General features: G+C 35.5%; 1 protein-coding gene across 1 annotated transcript; it reads right to left on the bottom strand.

Moving 5' to 3' along the window:
- Window positions 2,326–4,915, bottom strand: LOC105164468 (NAC domain-containing protein 12). Its single transcript, XM_011083118.2, has 3 exons — window positions 4,571–4,915; window positions 4,149–4,420; window positions 2,326–3,162 (listed from the first exon to the last, which is right to left on the bottom strand). Exons 1-3 carry the CDS (start codon window positions 4,761–4,763, stop codon window positions 2,533–2,535), a joined length of 1,095 nt encoding a protein of 364 aa, XP_011081420.2. The 5' UTR covers window positions 4,764–4,915; the 3' UTR covers window positions 2,326–2,532.

The raw sequence follows: 24,320 nt of genomic DNA, 5'->3' as shown, positions 1-24,320 counted from the left end.
GGGAAGATTATCATTCCATGGCAGCTCGTTTCCCAGACTTTGATCCTTGGGGCAAGGAAGAAAAAAAGGAGGGAATGTCACGATTTTAAGGGGAAATGCGACTTCTTTAAGTGGCCGTTGGATGGTGAAGGATGATCTGAGCTGTTCGATCAAGGGCAAATCTGAATTAAAAGGGGAATTGGGCATTTAGAGCAAGGGCGACGCCGTTTCTGCTTCGAAATTAGGGCGAGCTAGAGAATTGGGGATTTTGGCAAAAGGCGACGTTCGTTTTGGAAGCTGCTGAGGAAGTGAAAGAGGGACATGTGGCAGCTCCTGGTGCAGGCGTGGGTGACAACATCTGAGCTGCTGGAGTTCAGATTTCTGCAGAAAGAAAGAGCCAGAGAAGGGAGGCGCGAGCTTGGTCCTTACAATTCTGGGAATAGTTTTAGAGAATTGTAATTCAATTAATGATAAGATCCATTGGATGTTTTTATGTACTGAGGAGGAACCATTTTCAGTTTTTTAATGAAATTTTTATGAAGTTTTTCTGCTTCCTCTTCTCTGTCGTTTTCTTCTTCATTTTCCCACCCAAATTTCTACAAGAACGTGACAGGCGGTCACTGTCTTAGATGCGATTCAGCTGCCAGCAGAAGGGAGCACCGTCGCCCTCTTCTGGAAGGGGCGGTGACTCGATTGGGCACGATCTCGATGGATCTGGGTGATGGCGCTAGGGCGATCGCGCCCCCGTCGTCCAAAACCTGAGTCATCAAGCGACAATGTGTAATGACCTGCAACGAGCGGAGGCGGAGGGGGAGATGAGAACTGTGGTGAGGAAGACATTAACTTTTCTATTTTGTTTTACATTCTTTTAGTTTTAGATTTTTATTTATTTTATATAAAGAATATACATACATATAAAATAAATTTTATTTTGAAAAATATTTTTTTTAGAAATAAAGTAAAAATAATTTATTTTTCAAAATTTTAAATATAATAAAATAACTATTAAATTTTTAATTTAAAAGCATATGGCATTTTAATTTAAATATTTTTTTATAAATAACTTAATATATTATACAATGTTTTAGTATTTTAACATTTAATTAGTATATTCTATAAATAAATACAACTTTTGATGAAAACATGTTTAAACTAAATAATAGTTTAATTTAATTAGTAATATATAATTATTATAATAGATTTATATTTATATTTATATAAATACTTAAATTTGAAAAGTGATTTTAGTATAATAGTTTCGTATTTTTAACTTTAAATTTTAAAAATTATATATATTTGAAGTATTTTAATATTTAGTCAATATATTTCATAAATAAATACAATTTATTTAAAATATATTAAATTAAATAATAAATCAAATTAATCAATAATATATACTTTATTAAAATAATGCTTTTCACAAAATGAGAATGAAAAAGTATTTCCACACCTTAAATGTCTAACAAAGCAGAGGGCACAATGGACATTTATTAACTAAAAGTAACATTAAAAAAGGCCAAAAAAATGATACCAATTGGCACTATCGGCTCGTGTTCATCACTCTCCGTCAGAGATGGATAATTTGTTTTTTTAATAACATGTTGGGTTTTTTTGTATATAAATATAACACATGAGGATTTCATGCTATTTTCCTAGAACACATGGGGTATTATGCAATTTACCCTAATATTTATCATCTCAAATCTTTAAAAATTGAATGAATTATTTTTTAAAATATAAATCACCACGTTTTAAAAGTTATAGCAAATTAATACTATCTAATACAATCAAATAAAATCGATATAAAAATTTAAAGTTTGACCATAATTAGTCAATAAATTATGATTTTACGTATAGCTAGAAAATATATTTATTGTAGTTTTGGTTATAATTAATATTTTGAATTTATTTGTAAAAATAACGACTAATAATCGACACCGCACAATCATTATTAATTAATATTCACTACTAGCTTTTACTTTTAATTATAATAATTAATTATAACGAAAACCCATATTTTCTTTTAGTGAAATATGTGATAGAGATTTAATACGGAAAGATTCTTATAAAACCTAGGATATATATATAAATATGATTGCATAATAATGACATCATCATATAGACATCCATGATTATTGCAATAAATTATAAGATTTCAATGTTCATACATTACTTGTATAACTGTTAATGTTTACTAAATCCAAAAACATAATAATTAATGTCCCAATTGATAGAATAGAATTTCGGAAAAAAAAAAAGACAAGTTACACGCATATCAAGGGAGAATAGCAGACATTCTCTGTCAGTACGGAGGTATCGTTTCAGACAATGATGCTCCCAGAGAAAACATGGTTTTAATAATGTCAAACCATACCATACATGGTTAGTTGGTGAATCAGCCATCCATATCATCTTATCTCATAATTCCATATTAATTTTACACAATACAGTAACATGCATGTATATATATACGTATATTCTTTCAGAATCTAGATTTATTATGATTTCAAACCTACGATTCATCAACCGTATATATATATCATTTAACTTGTATTATACAGACAAGTGAGATAACGGGTCCGAAGACGACGATGACAACGACGACGAGGATCGGGCAAAACTCCAAAAATCAGCGTCTGAACTTGAGATCTGGTGATTTGGTCTATGATCATGAGAAGAATGCATGTTCACCAATTGCATCTCGTCATGTTCAAAGGAAAAGCAGAAATCTTCGTTGTTAAAGCTGGAAAATTGCTTGGAACATTGGCCATTAAGCTGAGAAGCCACCAGGCGGTCCAGTGCGACCCAATCAGCCGATGAGGGTCCGATGTCTGTTACCATATCGTCAGGGCCTGGAGACTTGTAGGATGGATCAAGTGGTGGACTTTCCAGGCCTGGAAGGTGGGCAAAGTCTGCTGCAGGATTAGGAAACTCCAGCAGGTTTTCGTCGTTCCTGGATTGATCATGGCTTTCTTGCTTGCAGCTGGAAGATGATGATCTTCCCATGTACATGAGTATCTGATCCAGGACACCATCGTTTCGTGGAAGGTTCGACGTTCTGGAGATGGATGAAGTGATCAGGGGGAGCTCTGGAGATGTTTTGTGATAGTTTTTTTTCTTGAAAACGCGGCAAACCACCCAGCCTTCTTCTGGCCCTGTCGAGTCTCCAGCAATACTTGGACCCTGGATTTGTGCGATTAGCGCTATTTTTGCGTCAGGAAAGTATACAACACACAAAATCAAGAAAAGATTCTGAATTACGGTACGAGTTAGGTGAAACACCAAACTCAGCTGAGAGTCATGTAAATATCTTCAGACATAGAAATTATGTTCATGTGACTCTACTTGGATGGATCAAAACGTAAAGTTCTTGTATAATTAACTTTATACTTTTATTCTTGAAAATTGTGATTAGGAGTTATTCACGATAAATGTACTTTTAGAAGTATATATTAAATAATAGAGTCTTATTTAATTTGCCACTTTTCGGAAACAAATTAATGGAGCTCTATTTTGGTAAAGGAAATAATTAATTAATATATGATTATAAAATTTGAGGGTAAAATTGTACTTTCAGTCATGTAATTATGCAGGATAATAATTTTATAATTTTAGAATTTAATTTGGTAATCAGGTTTTGCAATTTAAAAAGAGGAAAAATTACAATTTACCCCCTCTGATATGTGAAATAAACAAAAAATTCTTTGTGGAAAAAAATAGTAATTATCCATGTGGAAAATGAAGAATTTGCTAAAAAAAATTCACATGGAATTTTTTACTTACTTCATATATCACAGAGGGTAAATCGCATTTAACCCTTTAAAAAGAATGGGACATTAAGGACAAAATCGACTAAAATTTTCAAATTCTAATTGGGATGAAGCATGTACGTCTCAAGTGAGCCCTAAAAGTTGAATTTCTGGCCACATGCCATTGCCTCTCAAATTAGCGATTTCTATGGAATTTTATGCTTAATGTCCCCATCTTTTTAACATTAGAAGACTTAATTGTCAAATTAAATTCCAATAAAATGAAAATTCTAATCCCTATAGTGACATGACCAAAATTGCACCCCCTGTTATTGTAGAAGTTAAGGGATGACTTAATTATTAATCAGGCGACTAAACAAAAAGGTGCAGCAAGAAAAAGGGGTTGAAAGAATGAATTACATGAGCAGAGTCATGAGTGTTATCATCAAGCCTGTATTCATGCATGATCCAGTCTGATTTCTGGCCATGTGGAGCTCTTCCCCTGTAGAAAACCAAAGTCTTTCGCATTCCAATTCTCCTTCCGTTGCTGTATATCACCTTATCCCGCCCTGTCGCCTTCCAGAAACCGGCAGCAGTCGCCCGGTTTGTCCTTGTCCCCGTCGGGTACTTCTTGTCTTTGTGACTGAAGAAGTACCAGTCGTTCTGTGGGGTGGACCCTATCTTGCATTTCTCTATAAACAAATTTTAAACAAAAAATGAGAGATCTATATCAAATCAATGGTGTCGAAAACGTCGATACGTACATGAAACAAGCAGAGGGTCTCACATCATTTTAGTAAAAGAAATTGGTACCAAGAATTCCAGCACATCCTCAAAATTACCTTGAATATCCCATGGCTCGAGTTTGTTAAGGTCGACGTCTCGTATGACATCAAGATCGATTTTCTCGTAAGCCACTTTCTTTCGGAGGTAATAGTGAAGAAGCTCCTCCTCCGTCGGATGGAAACGGAATCCGGGAGGGACTTGGGACCGACCATTCACGGACAAGTTCATGTTGTCCGACATCGTATGCATATGTATCTTGCCCGTTATATAAATATAAATATATATATATATAGAGAGAGAGAGGGAGAGAGAGAAAGAGAGAGAGAGAGAGAATCAAGTAAGAAGCTGCCGAGGAGAAAACCCTGTTTTTCAGCGAAAAGAGATTGAATTTAGAGGGAAAAGTTATGGGGAACGGGAGAGAAGGAGATGATGATTTATATGAAGTGGTAGGGTAAATATGCATGGTTCGGTATCATGGGGCTTCAAGTGGGGTCTCCAGCAACTTCAAGACTACCAACCGCTTTACAATATTCGAACAGAAAATTTTCCATATATATATATATATATCAATGTGAAAATATTATAAATTATAAGATTATCATATCCTATGTATTTACTACAAAAAAAAAATACAAAATCAGTGATAAGAAAAATTAGGGGACAATTTTAATATTGTCATTAATTATATATATTTAATGTCAAAAAAGTTTATTTTATCACAGTAATAAATTTATGATTTTAATAATTACTATTATTTTGTAAAAACTGTTCTATATTAAGTGACAAAACAATGTGTACAAAGTTATCAATACATACGATTAGTAACTCATGTATAGTAACAACCCAATTACAATAAATAATAATTGTTACTATATTATGTTGTAACTAAGTCGTCACAATAGATATGTCACTAATTGTATTTAGTGATAACTTTATATAAATTTTTGTCACTCATAATTATACAATTGACAAATTAAAATTATTGTGACTTAATATATATTTTTAGTGATAACTATAAAATTATCACTTGATATTTTGTCACTAATATTCTATTTTCTTGTACTCTATTAATAATGAGTTTTATGATTATATTATTGACTATAAAAATATCAAAAACTAAACATTACAATATAAAAATAATATAAATCTCCTTGTTTATATAATATATAATTATGTTGTCACCAGAAAAGAAAATCAACAATAAAAAAATAAAATGATCGAAAATATATTAACTGCCACTAATAATAATTATTAGGCAACATTATACTTTAATAGTAAGAATATTTGCGTTAAAATTTGTGTCACTTATAATAATTAGTGACGAAAAGATTCTGCAAAAATTAATCATTAGAATTGTTTGCAATGACAATTATCAACAATAAACATAATTTTTATTTATTATATTCGTATTATTACTATAAAAATGTTGTTATAAATTGACTATAGTGACGACATTATACAAAATTATTACAAAAGAAAATTATAATATTAATTAGCAACAAGTCTAAAATGATTATAAAAAATATTTAATTGTATCATAATATAACTATTAATTAATAACAAAAATTATATATAAAATTGTCATGTAGTTTAAGTAATTGTGATAATAAGTAATCAATTTTACTAGGTTGTCACTAATTGGTTCTTGGGACAACTTATGCACAATCTTTTGCCATTCATTCTTGCTAATTATATATACATGTCACTATTAAAATCTTAAAAGTATTGGTGAGACCAAATAAACTTTTTGTCACTTAGAATACAGAAATAGTGAAACAACATACACTAAAATTATCATATATGCATATATATATATATATATATATATATTTGTTTTTGTATTTAAATATCCACATAGGGAATGGATCGAGGGGTCGTTGGGGGCCAATTGTAGGTAGCATAGAGGGTGGGGGGTCCCAGATTGGACTTTGGAGGTCTGGACAAGTCCAAAAGGTGAGGGGCAGAGATGTCCATGTCTTGAAACCTGACGTTAGACCTTAAAAATCTAAGAGAAAAGCTCCCCGGAAACTAACCACTGTCTTCACATCATCATCATCGTCATCATCATCTCGCTTTCTTTTAATTTTCGCTCACACATTCACTCGTGTTATTCATGTGCCCAATCCCAACGACAATGTGCCCAACAGACAGAGATGATGGGGTCGGAGGCACTGCGCTTTCATGCCACACAATACATTAATCATTCAATCATAATCTTCTACGTAACTTGTAATATTCGTTCTCTACGACGTACTTACCTAGTACTAAATACATATATACATATGTGTATATATGTATAAGTTCTTCTAACTTTTGTTTCATGGCAAATGGTCTTTCTGAGGTATTCTCAAGTCATTAAATATTCTTTAGTCTTAGGAATTTCATGGGGGGTTATCTGGTAAAATTTCTCAAAAGAACTCTCTTATGTCCCTGAAAATGCCTTAAGACTGCAAATTATACAATAGGACATAGGTACGTATATTTTTTTAATCCAACTCAAGCCTGACCCTAGTCGACTGACCAACGCACCAAAACGTGAATACTGGGCTATGTGTTTTCCAATCAAAGGCTCCATTGGAGACATTTGGATCTATACATTTACGAACATTTGCGCTATAAGTATTCGTTATTCCCTATTTGGTAGGTATGCATTTATGTAAGTCTAGCTCTCCAATCCCTATTATTTAAAAAAATTTTGACTTAAGTATCAGAGAGTTTAAGATGAGACTATTGTAGCGAGTATAATGATTTGTGTTATAGGCCAATCCATACTTCAAGATTGAGGACCAAGGTCGGATCCTTGCTTCTGAATCAAGGACATGCGACCAACAACAATCCCCCCGTACTTGGACCTGCGACATCCACCCTGGTCAAAATTATTTTTGGTCAAGTTGTGGATGTATGTAGAAAATATTATATAAGGTAATTTCAAATTATAAAATTTATGTGGTTTGAAATGCGGCTGCTCCAGATCATTTTTCTACTAGAATATAGTTTCTTAAGGGTTGATTATAATAAAACAGACTCCACATGTTACTAATAAGTAAGTTGGCAACTCAACGCAAAGGAGAAGATCTAATTTTACTATGCGTAGGATGTCAACTTAGCGCTCTCAGTGTCTCACATTGACGTAGGAGTCTCGAACAATGATGACACAGAGGGATGGCGCTTCACGGGAATATACAACCACCCTAAGGTAGCTTAACATGGAACTTGCTTCAAATGTGCTCAATGGAGTTTTTGTTCACCCATGGTTGTGCATGAGAGATTTTAATGAAATACAACCTCTCATGAGAAGACAAGTACATAATGACCTCGGCATCAGATTGAGGCTTTTCGTTCGTGTCTATTGGACTGCCGGCTCATGGATTTGGGGTACTGTGGGGATAAAGTTTCACATGGTCTAACATGAGGGATGCTCCAGATACTATTCGGGTCTGCTTAGACAGAGCGTGTGCATCATCGGGTTGGAAGGTGTTATTCCCTAATGCTCATGTAGAGGTAGGGGTTGCTAGAGGTTTGAATCATTGCACTTTAGTGTTGAATATGCAAGCGGACGCAGAGTGACACTTAAGCCTAAGAAGTTATCCCGCTTTGAGGCTACGTGGGCTCGATCGCCTGAATGTGAGTATGTCATTTGGTGTGGTTGGAGATGCAACAGGTCATAGTTAGCAGGGCCGGGGAGCAGATTTTGGAATGTATCAGGAACGTGCAGGTTAGTTTGCTTAATAGTGAACGGGTTAGCTTTGGTAGGGTTAAGCTACGTATCAAGAAAATTGAAGAGCAACTTGATGGGTTAGCTAAGAGTCCTATTACCGAGTCAACTACTTCATGACGGAAGAGATTCTAGCCCTGGAGGAGATTATGTGGACAGAGAGGGAAAGCTCAATGATTTCAGGAAGGAAATCATAATACAACTTATTTCCACGCTATGGCAACCTCACGATAGAAAAAGAATTCCACTGCACGCCTCCGCAATTTAGCTGGTCAGTGGTGTACTTGGCGTCAGACGTGCAGTCTACAATTTTGGAGCATTTTCAGCATTAGTTTTGTATTATTAACCCGAAGGAGGAGGACATCAACACAACTCTTGAGGGGATGACGGCGAGAGTTAGTGCGGACATGAAAATGGCCCTTATTCAACTATTCTCAATTGAAGAAGTGAAGACTGCTATCTCTGAGATGTAACCCTATAAGTTACCAGTGTTAGAATAGTTTAATTACAATCATTGTGGTCCATGTGACATAAAGTGTAAGAGTGCACATTAAGGATATTTTATGGTGATAATTAAAAGGTCTAACTTTGATGGTTAAGTTAGCATTAAATTGGATTACAACCAAGGGTCAAGATACCCTCTCCTCTACCTCATAAAAAATTGTAAAGGTTGGACTAATAGTTGTAAAAAGAAAAAAGATTTTACGTAATTGCATAGTCTAATATACACTTCTAACCATCAAGAAGAACTGAAAGGAGAGGCTAGAGAGGATAATCTACACTTAAAGAGTTCTCGGTGATCTGCAAGTAATTTCAAGTAATGGATCAAGGTAAGAGTTTATGTTTATGTAAAAATTATGATTTTTCGAGTTCTTGGACATTATAGAATTTATTTGATTTTCATGTACATAAGTTAAATGGAAATTTCATGTAAAGTTTTACATGTGGTATCAGAGCCCATTGTTTAACAAGTCATAATGTTCCAATGAAAGTTTTGATCCATCATAGTTTATGAATTGTATTCTGCTGCGATTAATCTTTTATGATTAATATTTAAGGTATTATTGATGCATATAGGTTTCATGATTTGATAGAGTTTATCATGAAATGCTTGCTTCTATTATCATATATATGTATGTGCCAAAAGGATTTAAAGTTAATTGTTCTCCCATTATGTAAGGATTGTCATATTTATTTTGACATAATATTCTCTAATGTTTGATGAATGTTATGAATATTTGACATTTTAATGGATATTAATTTATGCACATACATGTGTTTGGCTTTTACATGTAAAGTTTATATTTGTGATATGTTTACACAAATTGTACAGTTTGTATATATTCAAGCACTAACTTGTTAGTCACCAAAGTGGCCAAGCTTAAAGGTATATTGGATATGTAAGGTGTTTTAGTTTTATGTTAAATTTTTTCAAAGTAGCTTGTTAGTCACCAAAGTGCCTGGCTGAAATGATCATTAAGCATATTAATTAAACTTATTCGAATTGTTCAAGATGCCATTAAAAGTTTTGATTCAACAATTGGGTTGTTTGATTATGCTGCTTGGAGGTCACCCAAAGGTGGATCATTGCAATATAATCAATGACATTATAGGGATTAATCACAGACATGTTTTTTTATCTAAAGATAATATTCATGTTTATTTGATTATCCATAAAAAAAAATTATTCGGCATCATTATAGTTATTTGTGTATTTAAGGAAAACCCGAAGGTTAATTTGAATATGCGCTTAAAGTTTTGGTGTATGATCGTCTGGATCTAGTACAGTTAAACTCAATGCATTATAGTATTGACATGTATTAATGTCTTGCAGCATCACTGAACATGTTCACATCGAGTAACTCTGTTATCAAGTTTAACGGGCTTAACTACGCTGAATGGTATGAACAAATTCAATTTCAACTAGGTGTTATGAATTTGGATTTAGTGATAGTTACTGACGGAAAGCCCAAAGCCATAACGGGTACCAGCACGGCAGCCGAAAAGTCATACTTTGAGACTTGGGAAAAGTCTAATCGGCTGGGCTTAAACTTGATGAGGATGACCATGGCAGAATCAGTAAAGCCATCAATGCCTAAGACTAACGATGCTAGGAAATTTCTGATGAAAATAAAGGAGTATTCGCAATCGGACATTACGGATAAGTCCATTCTTGGGAGCCTCATGAGTGAGCTGACCACGAAGAGGTTTAATTGGTCGTGCTCCACTCATGATCATGTGACTGAGATGTCAATCTAGCAGCAAAGTTGAAGGCTCTGGGGATGGATGTGAGCGATTCGTTCCTAGTACAGTTTATTATCAATTCTCTTCCTGCTGAGTTTGGCCAGTTCCAGGTGAATTATAACACCATAAAAGAAAAATAGAACTTTCAAGAGCTTAAAGCCATGTTGGTTCAGGAGGAAGGGAGATTGAAGAAAATAAAGGAACAGTCTGTCCATCTCACAATTAATGATGGTGTTAGCAGCAGTAAAGAAAAACCAGAAAAAAGGGGTAAGAGTAAAGGAAAGACCGCAATGAAGGTCAATGAGGGTCATGTCCATAAAGAGCAGAGATGTTATTTCTGCAGGAAACTTGGGCATGTAAAGAAAGATTGTCCGAAAAGAAAGGCTTGGTTCGAAAAGAAAGGTATACATTATGTTTCTGTATGTTTCAAATCAAATCTTATTGAAGTCCCTTTTAATACCTGGTGGTTAGATTTTGGTGCTACTACCCATGTGTCTCATGTTACACAGGGATTCCGTTCAATCCAGCCCATAAACGGAACTGAACAATTCTTGTTTATGGGAAATAGAATGAAGGCACGCATCGAGGGTATAGGGACGTACAGATTGATCTTGGACACTGGATGTCATTTAGATCTAGAAAAGTGTCTCATACCTGAATGCACTAGAAATTTAGTTTCTGTATCAGTACTGGATAATAATGGTTTTTGTTTTGAGATTAAACATGGTACATTTAAGTTGTTAAAACAAAAGTACTGTTGTGGTTCTGGTACTTTGCTTAATGGATTTGTATCGTTTTAATCTTGATGAAAAGTTCTCTGATTCCCTGTTTAACATTGAGCATAGTATTGGTATTAAACATTGTGCACATAATGCAAATTCTGCTTCATTGTGGCATCAAAGACTAGGTCATATTTCCAAGGAATGAATCATGAGGTTAATGAAACTAGCCACAAGAAGCACTCAGCTATTAGAGATAATTCATACTGATATATGTGGCCCTTTTGACATTCCTTCTTGGAGCGGCGAAAAGTACTTCATCACTTTTATCGATGATTTCTCACGTTATGGTTATTTATATCTGCTACATGATAAGTCTCATTCAGTTGACATCCTTGAGGTGTTCATTAATGAGGTAGAAAGGTAGCTAGATAGAAAAGTGAAAATCGTGAGATTTGATAGGGGTGGTGAGTATTATGGAAGGTATAATGAGACTGGACAAAATCCTGGTCCATTTGCAAAGTTCCTTGAAAGTCGAGACATTTGTGCACAGTATACAATGCCTGGTACACATCAACAGAATGGTGTAGCTGAAAGGTGGAATCGTACATTAATGGACATGGTTAGGAGTATGTTAAGCAATACTTCTTTACCTCTTTCATTGTGGAAATATGCTTTAAAGACTGCTGCATATCTTCTCAATCGGGTTCCTAGTAAGGCAGTTCCCAAAACTCCTTATGAACTGTGGACTGGTAGAAAGCCGAGTTTGAAGCATCTCCGTATTTGAGGTTGTCCAGCTGAAGTGAGAATATATAATCCACATGAAAAGAAGCTTGATGCTAGGAAAGTCAGTGGTTATTTCATTGCTATCTTGAGAAATCTAAGGGGTATAGATTTTATTGTCCTAATCATAGTACGCGAATAATTGAGACAGACAATGCTCGATTAATTGAGAATGGATAGATTAGTGGGAGTGAGGAACTACGAAAGGTTGACATCAATGAGATACGGGTTGAAGCATCTTCACCCATTATATCTAATGATGTTGTTCATATTCCTATTGTTGCATCACAGTTACGCGACATTATGGAACAAGAAATAGAAGTTCCTAACCCATATCTTGAACGTATACACAATGAACAAATGAATAGTATGCCGGAGATAAATGAATTACAAAAGAAGCCATGTTACGACGATCTGAAAGCCAAAGAAGATCAACTATCTCTGATGATTATGTGATTTATTCTCTCGAGCATGAATGTGATTTGAGTATTGATAAAGATCATGTCACGTTCCAACAAGCCATAGAATGTAGTAATTCTGAAAAGTGGATTGATGCCATGAAAGAAGAATTAAAGTCAATGAGTGACAACAATGTCTGGGACTTGGTAGAGTTGTCTGAAGGTTACAAACGAGTAGGCTGTAAGTGGGTCTTTAAGACTAAGCAAGACTCAAAAGGCAACATTGAAACGTATAAAACCAGACTCGTTGCTAAAGGTTACACTAAAAAAGATGGTATCGATTATAAGGAAACTTTCTCTTTAGTTTCTAAGAAAGATTCCTTAAGAATTATTTTGGCTCTAGTAGCTCATTACGATTTAGAGCTTCACCAGATGGATGTAAAGATCGCTTTTCTTAATGGTAACTTGGAGGAGGAAGTATCTATGGAACAACCGGAAGGTTTTCTGGCCACAGGAAAAGAAACTATGGTGTGTAAGCTGAGGAAATCAATATACGGACTACAACAAGCCTCCCGTCAATGGTATCTTAAGTTTAATAATACCATTACATCTTATCGATTTATAGAAAACATCGTTGACCGATGCATCTATATGAAATTCAGTGGGAGCCGTATTGTTATTTTGGTCGTGTATGTTGATGACATTTTACTTGCTGCAAATGACACTAGTATGTTACATGATGTAAAGAAGTTTCTTTCTAAGAACTTTGAAATGGAAGATATGTGTGAGGCATCCTATGTGATTAGAATAGAAATATTCCGGGACAGATTGCAAGGATTGTTAGGATTGTCTCAAAAATGTTATATCTACAAAGTCTTAGAAAGATTCAAAATGGATAAATGTTCCGCAGGGATTGTTCCAATACAGAAAGGGGACAAATTTAATCAAATGCAATGTCCCAAGAATGATTTGGAACGAAAGGAGATGGAATCAATTCCCTATGCATCAGTGGTTGGGAGTCTCATGTATGTTCAAACATGTACTCGACCAGATATCAGTTTTGTTATTGGTATGCTTGGTCGATATCAAAGTAATCCCGGGATGGACCACTGGAAAGCTGCAAAGAAAGTCTTTTGGCATTTACAAGGCACTAAGGACCACATGTTAATGTACAAAAGATCTTATTATCTTGAGGTGATTGGATATTTAGATTCAGATTATACCGGATGTATAGACACCAGAAAATCAAAATCCGGTTACGTGTTCCTATTAGCTGAAGGAGTTGTATTATGGAAAAGTGGAAAACAATCTGTCATTGCTACTTCCACTATGGAGGCTGAATTTGTGGCATGCTTTGAGGCCACGGTTCATGGATTGTGGTTGCGAAACTTTATCTCAAGACTTGGGATTGTCAACAGTATAGCCAAGCCGCTGAGAATTTATTGTGATAATTTTGCAGCTGTCTTCTTCTCAAAGAATGATAAGTACTCTAAAAGTGCAAAACACATGGAATTAAAGTACTTGTTAGTAAAGGAAGAGGTGCAGAAACATCGAGTATCAATTGAGCACATTAATATGGATCTTATAGTAGCGGATCCGTTGACTAAGGGTTTACCACCTAAGATATTTTCTGGACATGTTGAAAGAATGGGTATAATAGCAAAGTCCTTGTTAGCATAACAGTTATTAATGTATGCATACAATAAAATGATGTTGCTCACGATGGTATAATACTGTGAATTCGATTATAGTGTTGTTTCTATTATATTTATCTTGTATCTAGAAAGGTTGTGCACATGCATTGTAAGATAACAAGTTGAGTCTTATTTACAAGACATTAAAGTTGAGGCTTATGGTATTTCTCAAAATAAAAGAAATTTTGAGTTGAAATTGATTTGTGGTACATGGAAGGGATCATGTTCCTGTAGTAATATGTGACCGCCATGATTCATTAGTTTCAATTCTATTAAAGTTGAATTTCAGAGTGCACTTTTCCGTAAAGCTTCAAGCTGTCATTTGGACCAAGTGGGAGAATGTTAGAATATTTTAATATTATAATCATTAATGGTCCATGTGACATAAAGTGTAAGAGTGCACATTAAGAATATTTTATGGTGGTAATTGAAAGGTCTAACTTTGATGGTTAAGTTAGCATTAAAGTGAATTACAATTAAGGGTCAAGATACCCTCTCCTCTACTTCATAAAGAAATTGTAAAGGTTGGACTAATGGTTGTAAAAAGAAAAAAGGTCTTACGTAATTCCATAGTCTAATATACACTTCTAACCATCAAGAAGAACTGAAAGGAGAGGCTAGAGGAGATAATCTACACTTAAAGAGTTCTCGGTGATCTGCAAGTAATTTCAAGTAATGGATCAAGGTAAGAGTTTATGTTTATGTAAAAATTATGATTTGTCAAGTTCTTGGATATTATAGAATTTATTTGATTTTCATGTACAGAAGTTAAATGGAAATTCCCTGAAAAGTTTTACAACCAGGCCTTAACGGTATGTATGTCTCTTGTATTTTATTAGAAATTCTGGCCTATTGTTGGTGACAAGGTCACAACTTTTGTTCTTGATTTTCTGAATAATAGGGTTTTGATCCTAAGTTTAACTCACATATATAGTTTTGATTCCTAAGTGTTCCAGCCTAGAGAATGTGAGTTACTTTCCGCAGATTTGTCTCTATAATATCACCTATAAGATTGCTTCCAAAATGATAGCTAAATGGTTGATACCATTCATGAATAATATCATCTACGAGTCGGAGTCAGCTTTTGTACCTGGCAGGTTGATCACTGATAATGTTCTTGTTGCGTATGAGATTAACCATCACTTAGGACACAAGCACTGGGGCACGGTAGGATCGGTGGCTCTTAAGGTTGATCTCAGCACGACATATGATCTCGTCAAGTGGATTTTCCTTTAGAGAGTCCTAGCAAAACTTGGTTTTCATCCGAACTTTATATCCCATATTCGCTTATGTCTTTCTACTGTCTCTTGCTCAATTATGCTAACCTGTAAAAAAGTTTGGATACTTTTATCCGCCGCAGGGGTTCCGTCAAGGGGACACTCTATCACCATATCTTTTGTTGTTTTATGCAGAAGCTTTTAGTAATCTACTCCAAAGAGCTGAGATGAGAGGTGAAATTCGTGGAGTGGCTATCAGCCGCCAGAGTCCCCTTGTGTCTCACCTTCTCTTTGCATATGATATCCTGGTCTTCTGCCAAGCAATGAATGATGTACTGCGGAGTATAAGGCAGGTATTGGGATGGTTGGAGGCAACACTCTGATTGACGTTGAACTTTGGGAAGTCCTCAATGGCGTTCAGTAAAAACATACCGATTGAAAGACGGGCGGACCTTGTTAGACTTATTGGCATGAGTATCGTGGACAAACATGATAAGTATGTGGGTTTGCCGGCGGCTGTGGAGCGCTCGAAGACAGTGGTGTTTCGTATCTCAAGGACTGAATATGCACTCGACTCCAAAGCTGGAAGTGCAGAAACCTCTCGCAAGCAAAGCGCATGGTACTCCTTCAATCAGTCATCCAGGCTATGCCCATGTTCATATTGAGTTGTTTCCTCCTTCCACTCTATCTGCCGAGAGATTGAAGGGATAATGGTTGATTTTTTGTGGCATAATAAGGAAAATAGGCGTATTCACTTGATTGATTGGGATGATTTGTGCGGCATAAGGATGAGGGAGGATTGGGTTTCCGCAAGCTACATCTTTTCAATCAGGCTTTGTTAGGAAAAACTATGGCCGGTGGTCGTGAAGCCAAACTGTTTGCTTGGGAACATATTGAAGACCAAATATATCACAACAATGGATGTTTTCTTGGCATCAATTGGGTTCTCCTATTCACACGTGGTGCTGTATATATGTTGGCGACACGATACTTGATTGAGATGGGATTATGGTGGCAGATAAGGAAAGGCAAGAATGTTCACATTCGGACCGATCGTTGGATCCCTTGGTCTCTATCGTTTCAAGTTATCATTATGCCGTAATGTATTGGTTCGCCCACTACAGTAGATGGCTTGTTTCAGGATGAAAGTGGGTGGATGAAGAGATGATCAAGAGCATTTTCCTTGCTAAAGACGTCAAAGCCATATTGTCCATTCCCCTTGTGGGAAAGGCAGATTCCCTGCGTTGGCACTACGAATGCCATGCATGCTTCTACTTGCGAAGCATTTACCAATTGGCCTGTCTCGAGCTTCGCTTTGTGCACACTACCATGGGGGTTCATCCTCAACCAGACCAGCTGATTGGAGATTCATATGGGTGTTGCTAAAGGTCCATATGTTTGCATGACAAGTGTGCCGCAATGGGCTCCCCATGGTCATGTATCTGGAGAGACGAAGGGTGAAGATGAATGTTGGATGCCCATGGGACGGATGTGAGCTTGAGGAGATTCTCCACGTGCTGCTTCGTTGCACATTCCCCCGCCTCTATGGGGCTTGTCTAACCTTCGATGGGCTTGTATTGCACTTCAAAGTGACGATTTGGAAGAATGGCTGCGGGGTATTCATGTGGCGTTGGATGGAGAGGAGTTTGGAAAAACACTCCTAATTTGTTGGTTTTTGTGGTGGGCAAGGAATCGCTTAATCTTTGAGAATGCGCAGACCTCAACTATGGAGTTGATAGAAAGGGTGGAGTGTTTCGCAACATGTTTAAAGAGGGAGAGATAGGTTCAGCTACTCACTTTTTCCTCCGTTTTGTCTTGTGAACTTGTTTGTGCATTTTAGCTTTGTGCTACACTTGATACAATGAGTTCTTAAGCTATATATAATATTACCGTCTTTTTTTTAAAAAAACAAAAATGAAAAATCATTACACCCAAAGTTAGAGGACCAAAATGGTCAATCTCTTATCTACAAGCTCAAAATTACAATTAAAAGTTACAACTTCGACAACTATGCCATCAAATTTACAAAAGGCCCCAATTTAGATATTGACATGACTAATAATGTGAAAATGTTTGGCCAAAATTGATTAAAAAAAAAACCGACAAAAATCACCATAATTCTTAAAGTTATGAGACAAAATTTTGATTTTTAATTTGAATAGGACCAATATTGTCACCTCCAAACTACAGTACTAAAATTACATTTTTTCCTTAATAAAAAGAACAAGTAAGAAAATATCATTTTTTATCAATTAATTATTCCATCTCTTTCATATATTTAAATAAAAATAATAAAAACTTAAATTTTAACAATTAATATGCATCAATGTCAGGTATATGATTAAAGAACAGTCTCACCGAACATCAGTGACGAATGATGAGTTCTCTTTCCAAAATACGTACAAGTAAGTAGTACTATTAATAGAATTTGAGCTGTAAATTTGACTCACGGATTTACGTACTTATTTGCTTGTTCAACGCCTCAATGATTGCTATACGCTGAAATTAGCATGACACTATCTGGAGGAATCGCAGCCCCTAGTAGCTAGTTCCACTTTTTCAACACGATCATTGCAGTCCCAACAAGAGGCTGGTACTACATCATCACCCATTGACATACTACTAATATTTAACTTCTTTTTTTTTAAAAAAAATAGTTTCGAAATTATGTATGTTGAATATTTATTTACAGTTAAAAGATAATTATATCATTAAATCTATCTTAGGATCAATTAATGGAATGTATACTGATTGAGTTTATGTTATCATTAGTTGATGAGATGGTAAGTCATTAGAAGAAACACATTCTTTTACTGCAATTATATTATGATTAAACGAAGAAAGAAAATTGTGACAAGTACAAATTAATTATACTATGCAACGACCATTATACTTGTTTCTATAAGTGATGCTAAAATATTTATCATGACTGAAAATTATGGTAAATATTTTGATCATAGCTAAAAATCACGGTAAATATTAATTAATCGTGATAAAAATTTAAATTTTCACATTTATTGTATTTGACCGTAGTTTAATAGCTTTGGTTTATCATAATTTTTAAATTGTGGTCATTATGGTATAGAGAAAAAATAATTTCGGGAATTTAGAGGTGAATGTTGAAGAACGTACCGATTGCCTTCTCCTAAGGGGAGAATTATTGTACCCAAGAGAAGGTTAGATCTGTCATTGAAGTCAGATCCATTCGTAAGATCATTATAAGAAAATGCGGGATTTGGAGTGGGTTTAGGAACGATTTTTAATAATTGAAGCAAAAAATTACTAGTCAGACACTATTGAATCGAATGTTGGAAAGGTCATGGAACAGGAACCTTCCGTCCTAATAGACGATGTCCCTAATTAATGGAACGCTTGTGCTGTAACCGTTCCTAATTAGTAATGAATTTTGTACCACTTGTTCATTGAATATTTTTAAATAAGTCTGACTATCTTAAAATGTAAATTCTTCTTTTGGAAAACATTTTTTTCTATTTAGAATTATTTCAATTTTATTTTTTTACATATTTGGAATGGTCTTTCTAACACTAGTTATATAAATTTGAATGTAAAAAAGACGCATCGTTCCCACTCCTTTAGAAATATATTTTGGCGTGGTTGTTGGATGGTCGAGTGATATATTTTGGCGACGGGCATAAAACACATTTTGAACCTTCATTTGGAAAATACTTTGGATTGGCCTTGTCCTTTGTTTGGAATACATTGTTGGAACAGTTGTAGGATTTTATTTTGAAACAGTTATTATGATATTTAGTCATTAAATTTGGAACCACATTTATTTTGTTCAAAAATGTTGGAACGGTCGTTGGAAAATAATTTGAACCTTTCATTGAAATAGACTTTGAAATGTTTGTGTCTTTTATTTGAAATACATAGTTGGAACAATTGTAGTATTTGTTTTGGAATCGTTTCGTTCAAAAGACAATTCCTAAATTATATATTTATTAAAAAAAATTATTTTAAATTTTGAAATACTAAAATATTAATTAAAATTAAGTAGTAAAATTAATTTAAATTTTGAAATACTAAAATATTAATTAAAATTAAGTAGTAAAATTAATTATTTTATTTTAATTTGATTAATTAAATAAATATTGAATAATGGAATGCAATTAACATTGAAACATGGATAATTATGGAAAAAATATTATATTAATGTAAAAGTTCTTCGTTACAAATATCAGAAAAGGAAAAAAACACTAATCTACATCCAACTCCCTCCATTAGCATTGGTCGATGTCGTCATCGTCCGGAGCACGAGGATCTGCCAAAGGCTGTGACGGGCCGTTACTCGAGGCGCAGGTATGTGACGGGGCGACAGTCGAGGTGGTGACCTGCATCGACTTCATCATGCCCCACATATGGACCATCATCATCTCTAGTTGGACCATTCGATCCACCACGTTCAAGCGTGGCGGTGCCGGTAGCGTAGGTCCGGCTCGAAGCATGGACCTTAGAACCAAGGTTGAATACACAACCCTTGTTCTTACCCCGAACTCCTACTAGCCACAGCTTCTGCTCGATTATTGCCACTGATTCCTTTAATTCAGGTGGAGTATCCTGGCCATCAGCCGTGGGCTGGTGATGTTAAAGAACCGTTCTTATTGAAAAGGCATAATTAATTATTTTTTAAAAATATTTAATTAATATTAATAGAATGTACAAACTTAAAATTTTCATTACAAATAGGAAATATAACTTAAACACTAAACATTTAAATGGATCTCTTCAGTCTCATAGTCCTCATCAAAGCTATTTTCGTCATCTTCTTCATGCCATTCATTCTCAACTCCTTCATATCAACGTGACGGACTATGTTGGATGTGTACCCATCAGAAAACTTAAGACCATGGATTCAATCACATATCCTCCTCTTATGGTCCTTCATCAGGGTATAGACGATATTGGGCATCACGTTCGATCTCTTTTCAACCACCTCAAGCTTGGCCGATTGCATATGATCTTCAGGTTGTTTCGTGTATTCAGATTATCTTTCATTTTTATTTTATGTCCATTATGGTATTGAATATGTTGTCAAATACATTCTTCTCAATATGCATGATATCAAAATTGTGCCGTATCAGATGCGTCCCTAGTATTCAAGCTGCCAAAAGATGCTTTTCTTCATCCACTTGTGCACGCTATCGTAGCTTGGAGAGAGTGTCAATGGTATTTCAACTGCAGGGCTGAACTCTGCAACCCAACCACAGATCTGCTCTTTAGCCAGCCTAGGACGTGCAACCTTCTTTCCACTCGATTCTTAGTGAAGGTTTTCTTGTTCTTGCGATACAGATGGTCTTGGGGGAGAAACAGTCTGTGGTAGTCAAAGTAGGACGTCTTTCTCTAGTGCTACAAATGAAATGCTCATGTGTCATCCATGCAAACTGGACACCTGATAACACTAACAGGACTCCATCTAAACACCACCCATAAGGGGGTAGGTCGCTCACGGTCCACATTGATGCATTGTGCATTATGAATGCCTGGTTCGTGCCGTTGTCCTGTGTAAATACACCCACATTCCATAAATTCTACAACTCCTTGATCAACGGCTTCAAGTATACATCGATCAAATGCTTGGGATTGAAAGCCCCAGGATCACCATTCTCAGGAACATATACTCAATACTATGCATATTTTCAGTAGAAGATTGTAGGGTGTAACCATAACTGACCAACATGAATAAGTACAACCATACTGCCCTTTCGATATGAACCTATCTGTGCAAAACTCTAGTCTAACATTATGGGGCTCTGCTGCAAAATTGGGATTTGTCCGGTCGAAATACCTCCATGTCTCTTATTAGACTAATGGCACATATATCTCTCCTCCATCTAATGGGTAGGCATGCCACGTCATATGCTCAACAGCCGCATATGAAGCATACAACCTATGAAGTCGAGGGGTAAAAGGTAAGTACCTAAGAATGGCATACAAGGTTTTCTTACCGTTAGGATTCCGCACCCTGTCCTCTTGTACCTAATTTTTCCACAAAACTTACTGTAATCCATATCAATGTTGTCCTTCCAGTACAACATGGAGTCATTCTTACATGCATCAATCTTCTCAACAGGTAAATTCAACTCTCTTTTCAACTTTTTCATACTATAGTAATCGAGGGGCAGACTATCATTCGGGGCAATATGTTATTAGCCAACTCGGATATCTGATCATATGCTCGCTCTTAAAAATTAATCTCATCCTTGATATTCACCAAATTAGCAACCATTTCCAACTGAGGTTGAGTGCAACTATTCTATAATGGTTGGTTGCAGCATGCACTACATCGAAAATACGATCTGACAACCCGACATATAATCATATAGTCCCCTACCATAATATGAACTAAGTCAGGGCATCAGTAAGACAGGACCTAGTACTATCATTAAGCACACCTTCTTGGTTATGATTAGAAGACCAGAAAGCTGGCCCAGCTATACCGAAAATCATCCTCTGCACCTCATCACCTTAGTTCATACTAGTGCCTACCTCCTGAGTAGCTGGAGTTTGCTCCCCCGGTACAGGAGGCACGGTGATGGCATCAAAGTTCTCCTACACCCTTTCCTCGTGGGAAGTCCAATTATAATACTTTGAATATAAACCTTTTTATATACATGTCAAAATTTACCTTGTCTAGTGTTTTAAAAATTTTATTTTTCCACTTCCAACACGGACACTTAATCTTCTCACTATATATATGCATGTTGAGACTTGACCCATTTTAAAAATGTAGTAACACCATCTTCAAACTCTAGCGTAAGACCAACCCTCCTCGACAGGTTCTTCTCATACATCCATCTACTCAACTATCTTAACACGCTGAGTCCTATACATACCTATACTTATATATGTACATATATATATTATTACAGACATTAAATGTAATCGACAAAAGTAGAAAAATATAACAAATTAATAAGTACTGCATGAATTTTAATTGTTACGTGATCAAAATAGCTTCAAAGATTAATATGTAGGAAAAAGAGGTTCCTATGCTAATCAATTAAGCATAACACGGTCTTAAGTATTAAAACATAGATGCCTAATCTAGGATGGGAACCGACATCAAGTTCCATGCTACTATAGCCGAAAAATGGTAGACGGAAGGACTGGACCCATATGTACTCATCGAACATTCACCTAATCTCTAGTGTGATGGACTGTTACTATACGGCCACCCATGGGAACGAGCTTTCTTGATCAGGGGTTGTTCAAGAATTACTAATTAAATTAGATTTAATTAATAATAGTGTTGGACACTAGCTCAAGTCTAATTGAAAGGTGAACCTAAAGAGTCATACACAAATCACCGAGAAAGGACAAGAAATTAATTTCGTAAGTAATTGGATTACTTACAAATGAGAGACCCATTGGATGAAAAGACCTAGGGATACATTAATGGTAATAATTTATATTGACTTGTGCTTATTATTTAATAAGTTGGATCTTATTAATTAATAAAGACAATTTGGGTTTATGTATTTAATTAGATTAAATAATGTTGGGCTCAATTAGATGGATTTTATTCATATTTGATTTAATTAAAATTCACTAAGCCTTGAATTATATTTAATTAAAATTGGCCAACCCCTTTTTTAATTGAGCTCCATTGAAAAATTCTATAGAACGAAAAATTGACCAACAATTTTGTATTTTTGAATAGTGCAATTCTGGTCATTAATGGGATCCTCTTTATTTGAAATAAAGAGAAAAATATTTTATAGATGAAAGAATATACCTAAACACATTCTCATTCATCAATACAAGATATATATATATATATATATATGTGTGTGTGTGTGTGTTGTATAATTATTTGGGAAATAATTATCACACATTATTACACAACACACACACAAAAAAAAATTCCCTCCTCCTTCCCTAGCCAATTTGGCTGCCCCCTCTCTCTTCACTTGGAGTGAATTTTTCTCTTGTTCATTTCTAGCAAGGAGTTCAAGAGATCCTTATTTTCGGTGTGGTGACACACTTAGGGGGTTCTTATGTTGGATGCTCCGATGAATGTTTTGTCTAAGTAAACGATTACTAAAAAAAATCATCTTCTCCCTTTTATTTATTTTGTTTTCTTACCAACAATCCGGTATGGTTTTTATTTTATGCATTTTATTCTATACTATATTGGATGCTCGGGAACTCCAAGGGTAACTCCTTGGTTTGTTGGTTTAATTTTTTTTTTATTTTACATATTAATGCTATCCGCTTCCGCTGGCGCGTTCCCGGGCTGGTCCCGTTGTCTCTTCAATGACATGACCGCACCTCGCCCCACTGACTCCAAATAATGCTGGACCATCTGGAGCTGCACCGACAACTGTTGATCCCATACAATAGTATGCCACACCAAAAACTACTCCACCACTAGTAGTCTCCCCACGATCAGCGCGCCAGTACATCAACCGCTTGAAAATTTGAAAATTTGTCTATCAAATTTTTTTAGTATTATTTTATCTTGAAAATATCTAATTAACATGTCCTTTCAGGTCTGCCACCGCTTCCACGAGCGCATCAATGCTGTGGTGCAAGGACAATTTCTCTGTCGGTGGCCATGTTTGAAACAGGTACCGCTAGAGCACCAATATTTCTAGTTCGAGGGCATGAAGGTAATCAAATTTAAGTTAATTTGGTATTATCTAATAATCTAAATTGTTTAATGATTTTTACTAATCTTTTGATTAATTTTATTATTGTAGATGACCTACTGGTGGGACTGTGATAATGAGCCCATGTTTCGGGCCTTCCAAATATGGGCCAGAAAGTACATTCAGAAGACATTCTCCATCGCCTGATCCAGCCTAGTTAAGCCACTTTGGCTGGTCAACAAGGTCTAGCTCCAGCTCTAGGCGAATTGGGCCAGCGAGGACTTCCAGCAAGAGTCCTCAAAGAATAAGGCGAATCGGGCAGCGAAACCCACGGCATCCTCGACTATATACCGCGGGAAATCTTCCTCTGCCGGTATGCACAAGATGAAGTTGGTAAGTAAATCACGTTATATTTTAAGATTTA

The sequence above is a fragment of the Sesamum indicum genome, linkage group LG6 (assembly GCF_000512975.1).
Source record: "Sesamum indicum cultivar Zhongzhi No. 13 linkage group LG6, S_indicum_v1.0, whole genome shotgun sequence".
Taxonomy (NCBI): Eukaryota; Viridiplantae; Streptophyta; class Magnoliopsida; order Lamiales; family Pedaliaceae; genus Sesamum; species Sesamum indicum.
The sequence above is the reverse complement of the archived record's forward strand: the minus strand, read 5'-3'. Positions and strand labels throughout refer to the sequence as shown.

Bases quoted from the DNA above. Each gene is read 5' to 3' on its own strand.
- LOC105164468 (XM_011083118.2), bottom strand. From the start codon at position 4,763: ATGCATACGATGTCGGACAACATGAACTTGTCCGTGAATGGTCGGTCC. The intron at 4,421-4,570 runs GTAATTTTGAGG...ATTTGTTTATAG, and splicing joins CGAGCCATGGGATATTCAAG to AGAAATGCAAGATAGGGTCC. The intron at 3,163-4,148 runs GTAATTCATTCT...GCACAAATCCAG, and splicing joins ACACTCATGACTCTGCTCAT to GGTCCAAGTATTGCTGGAGA.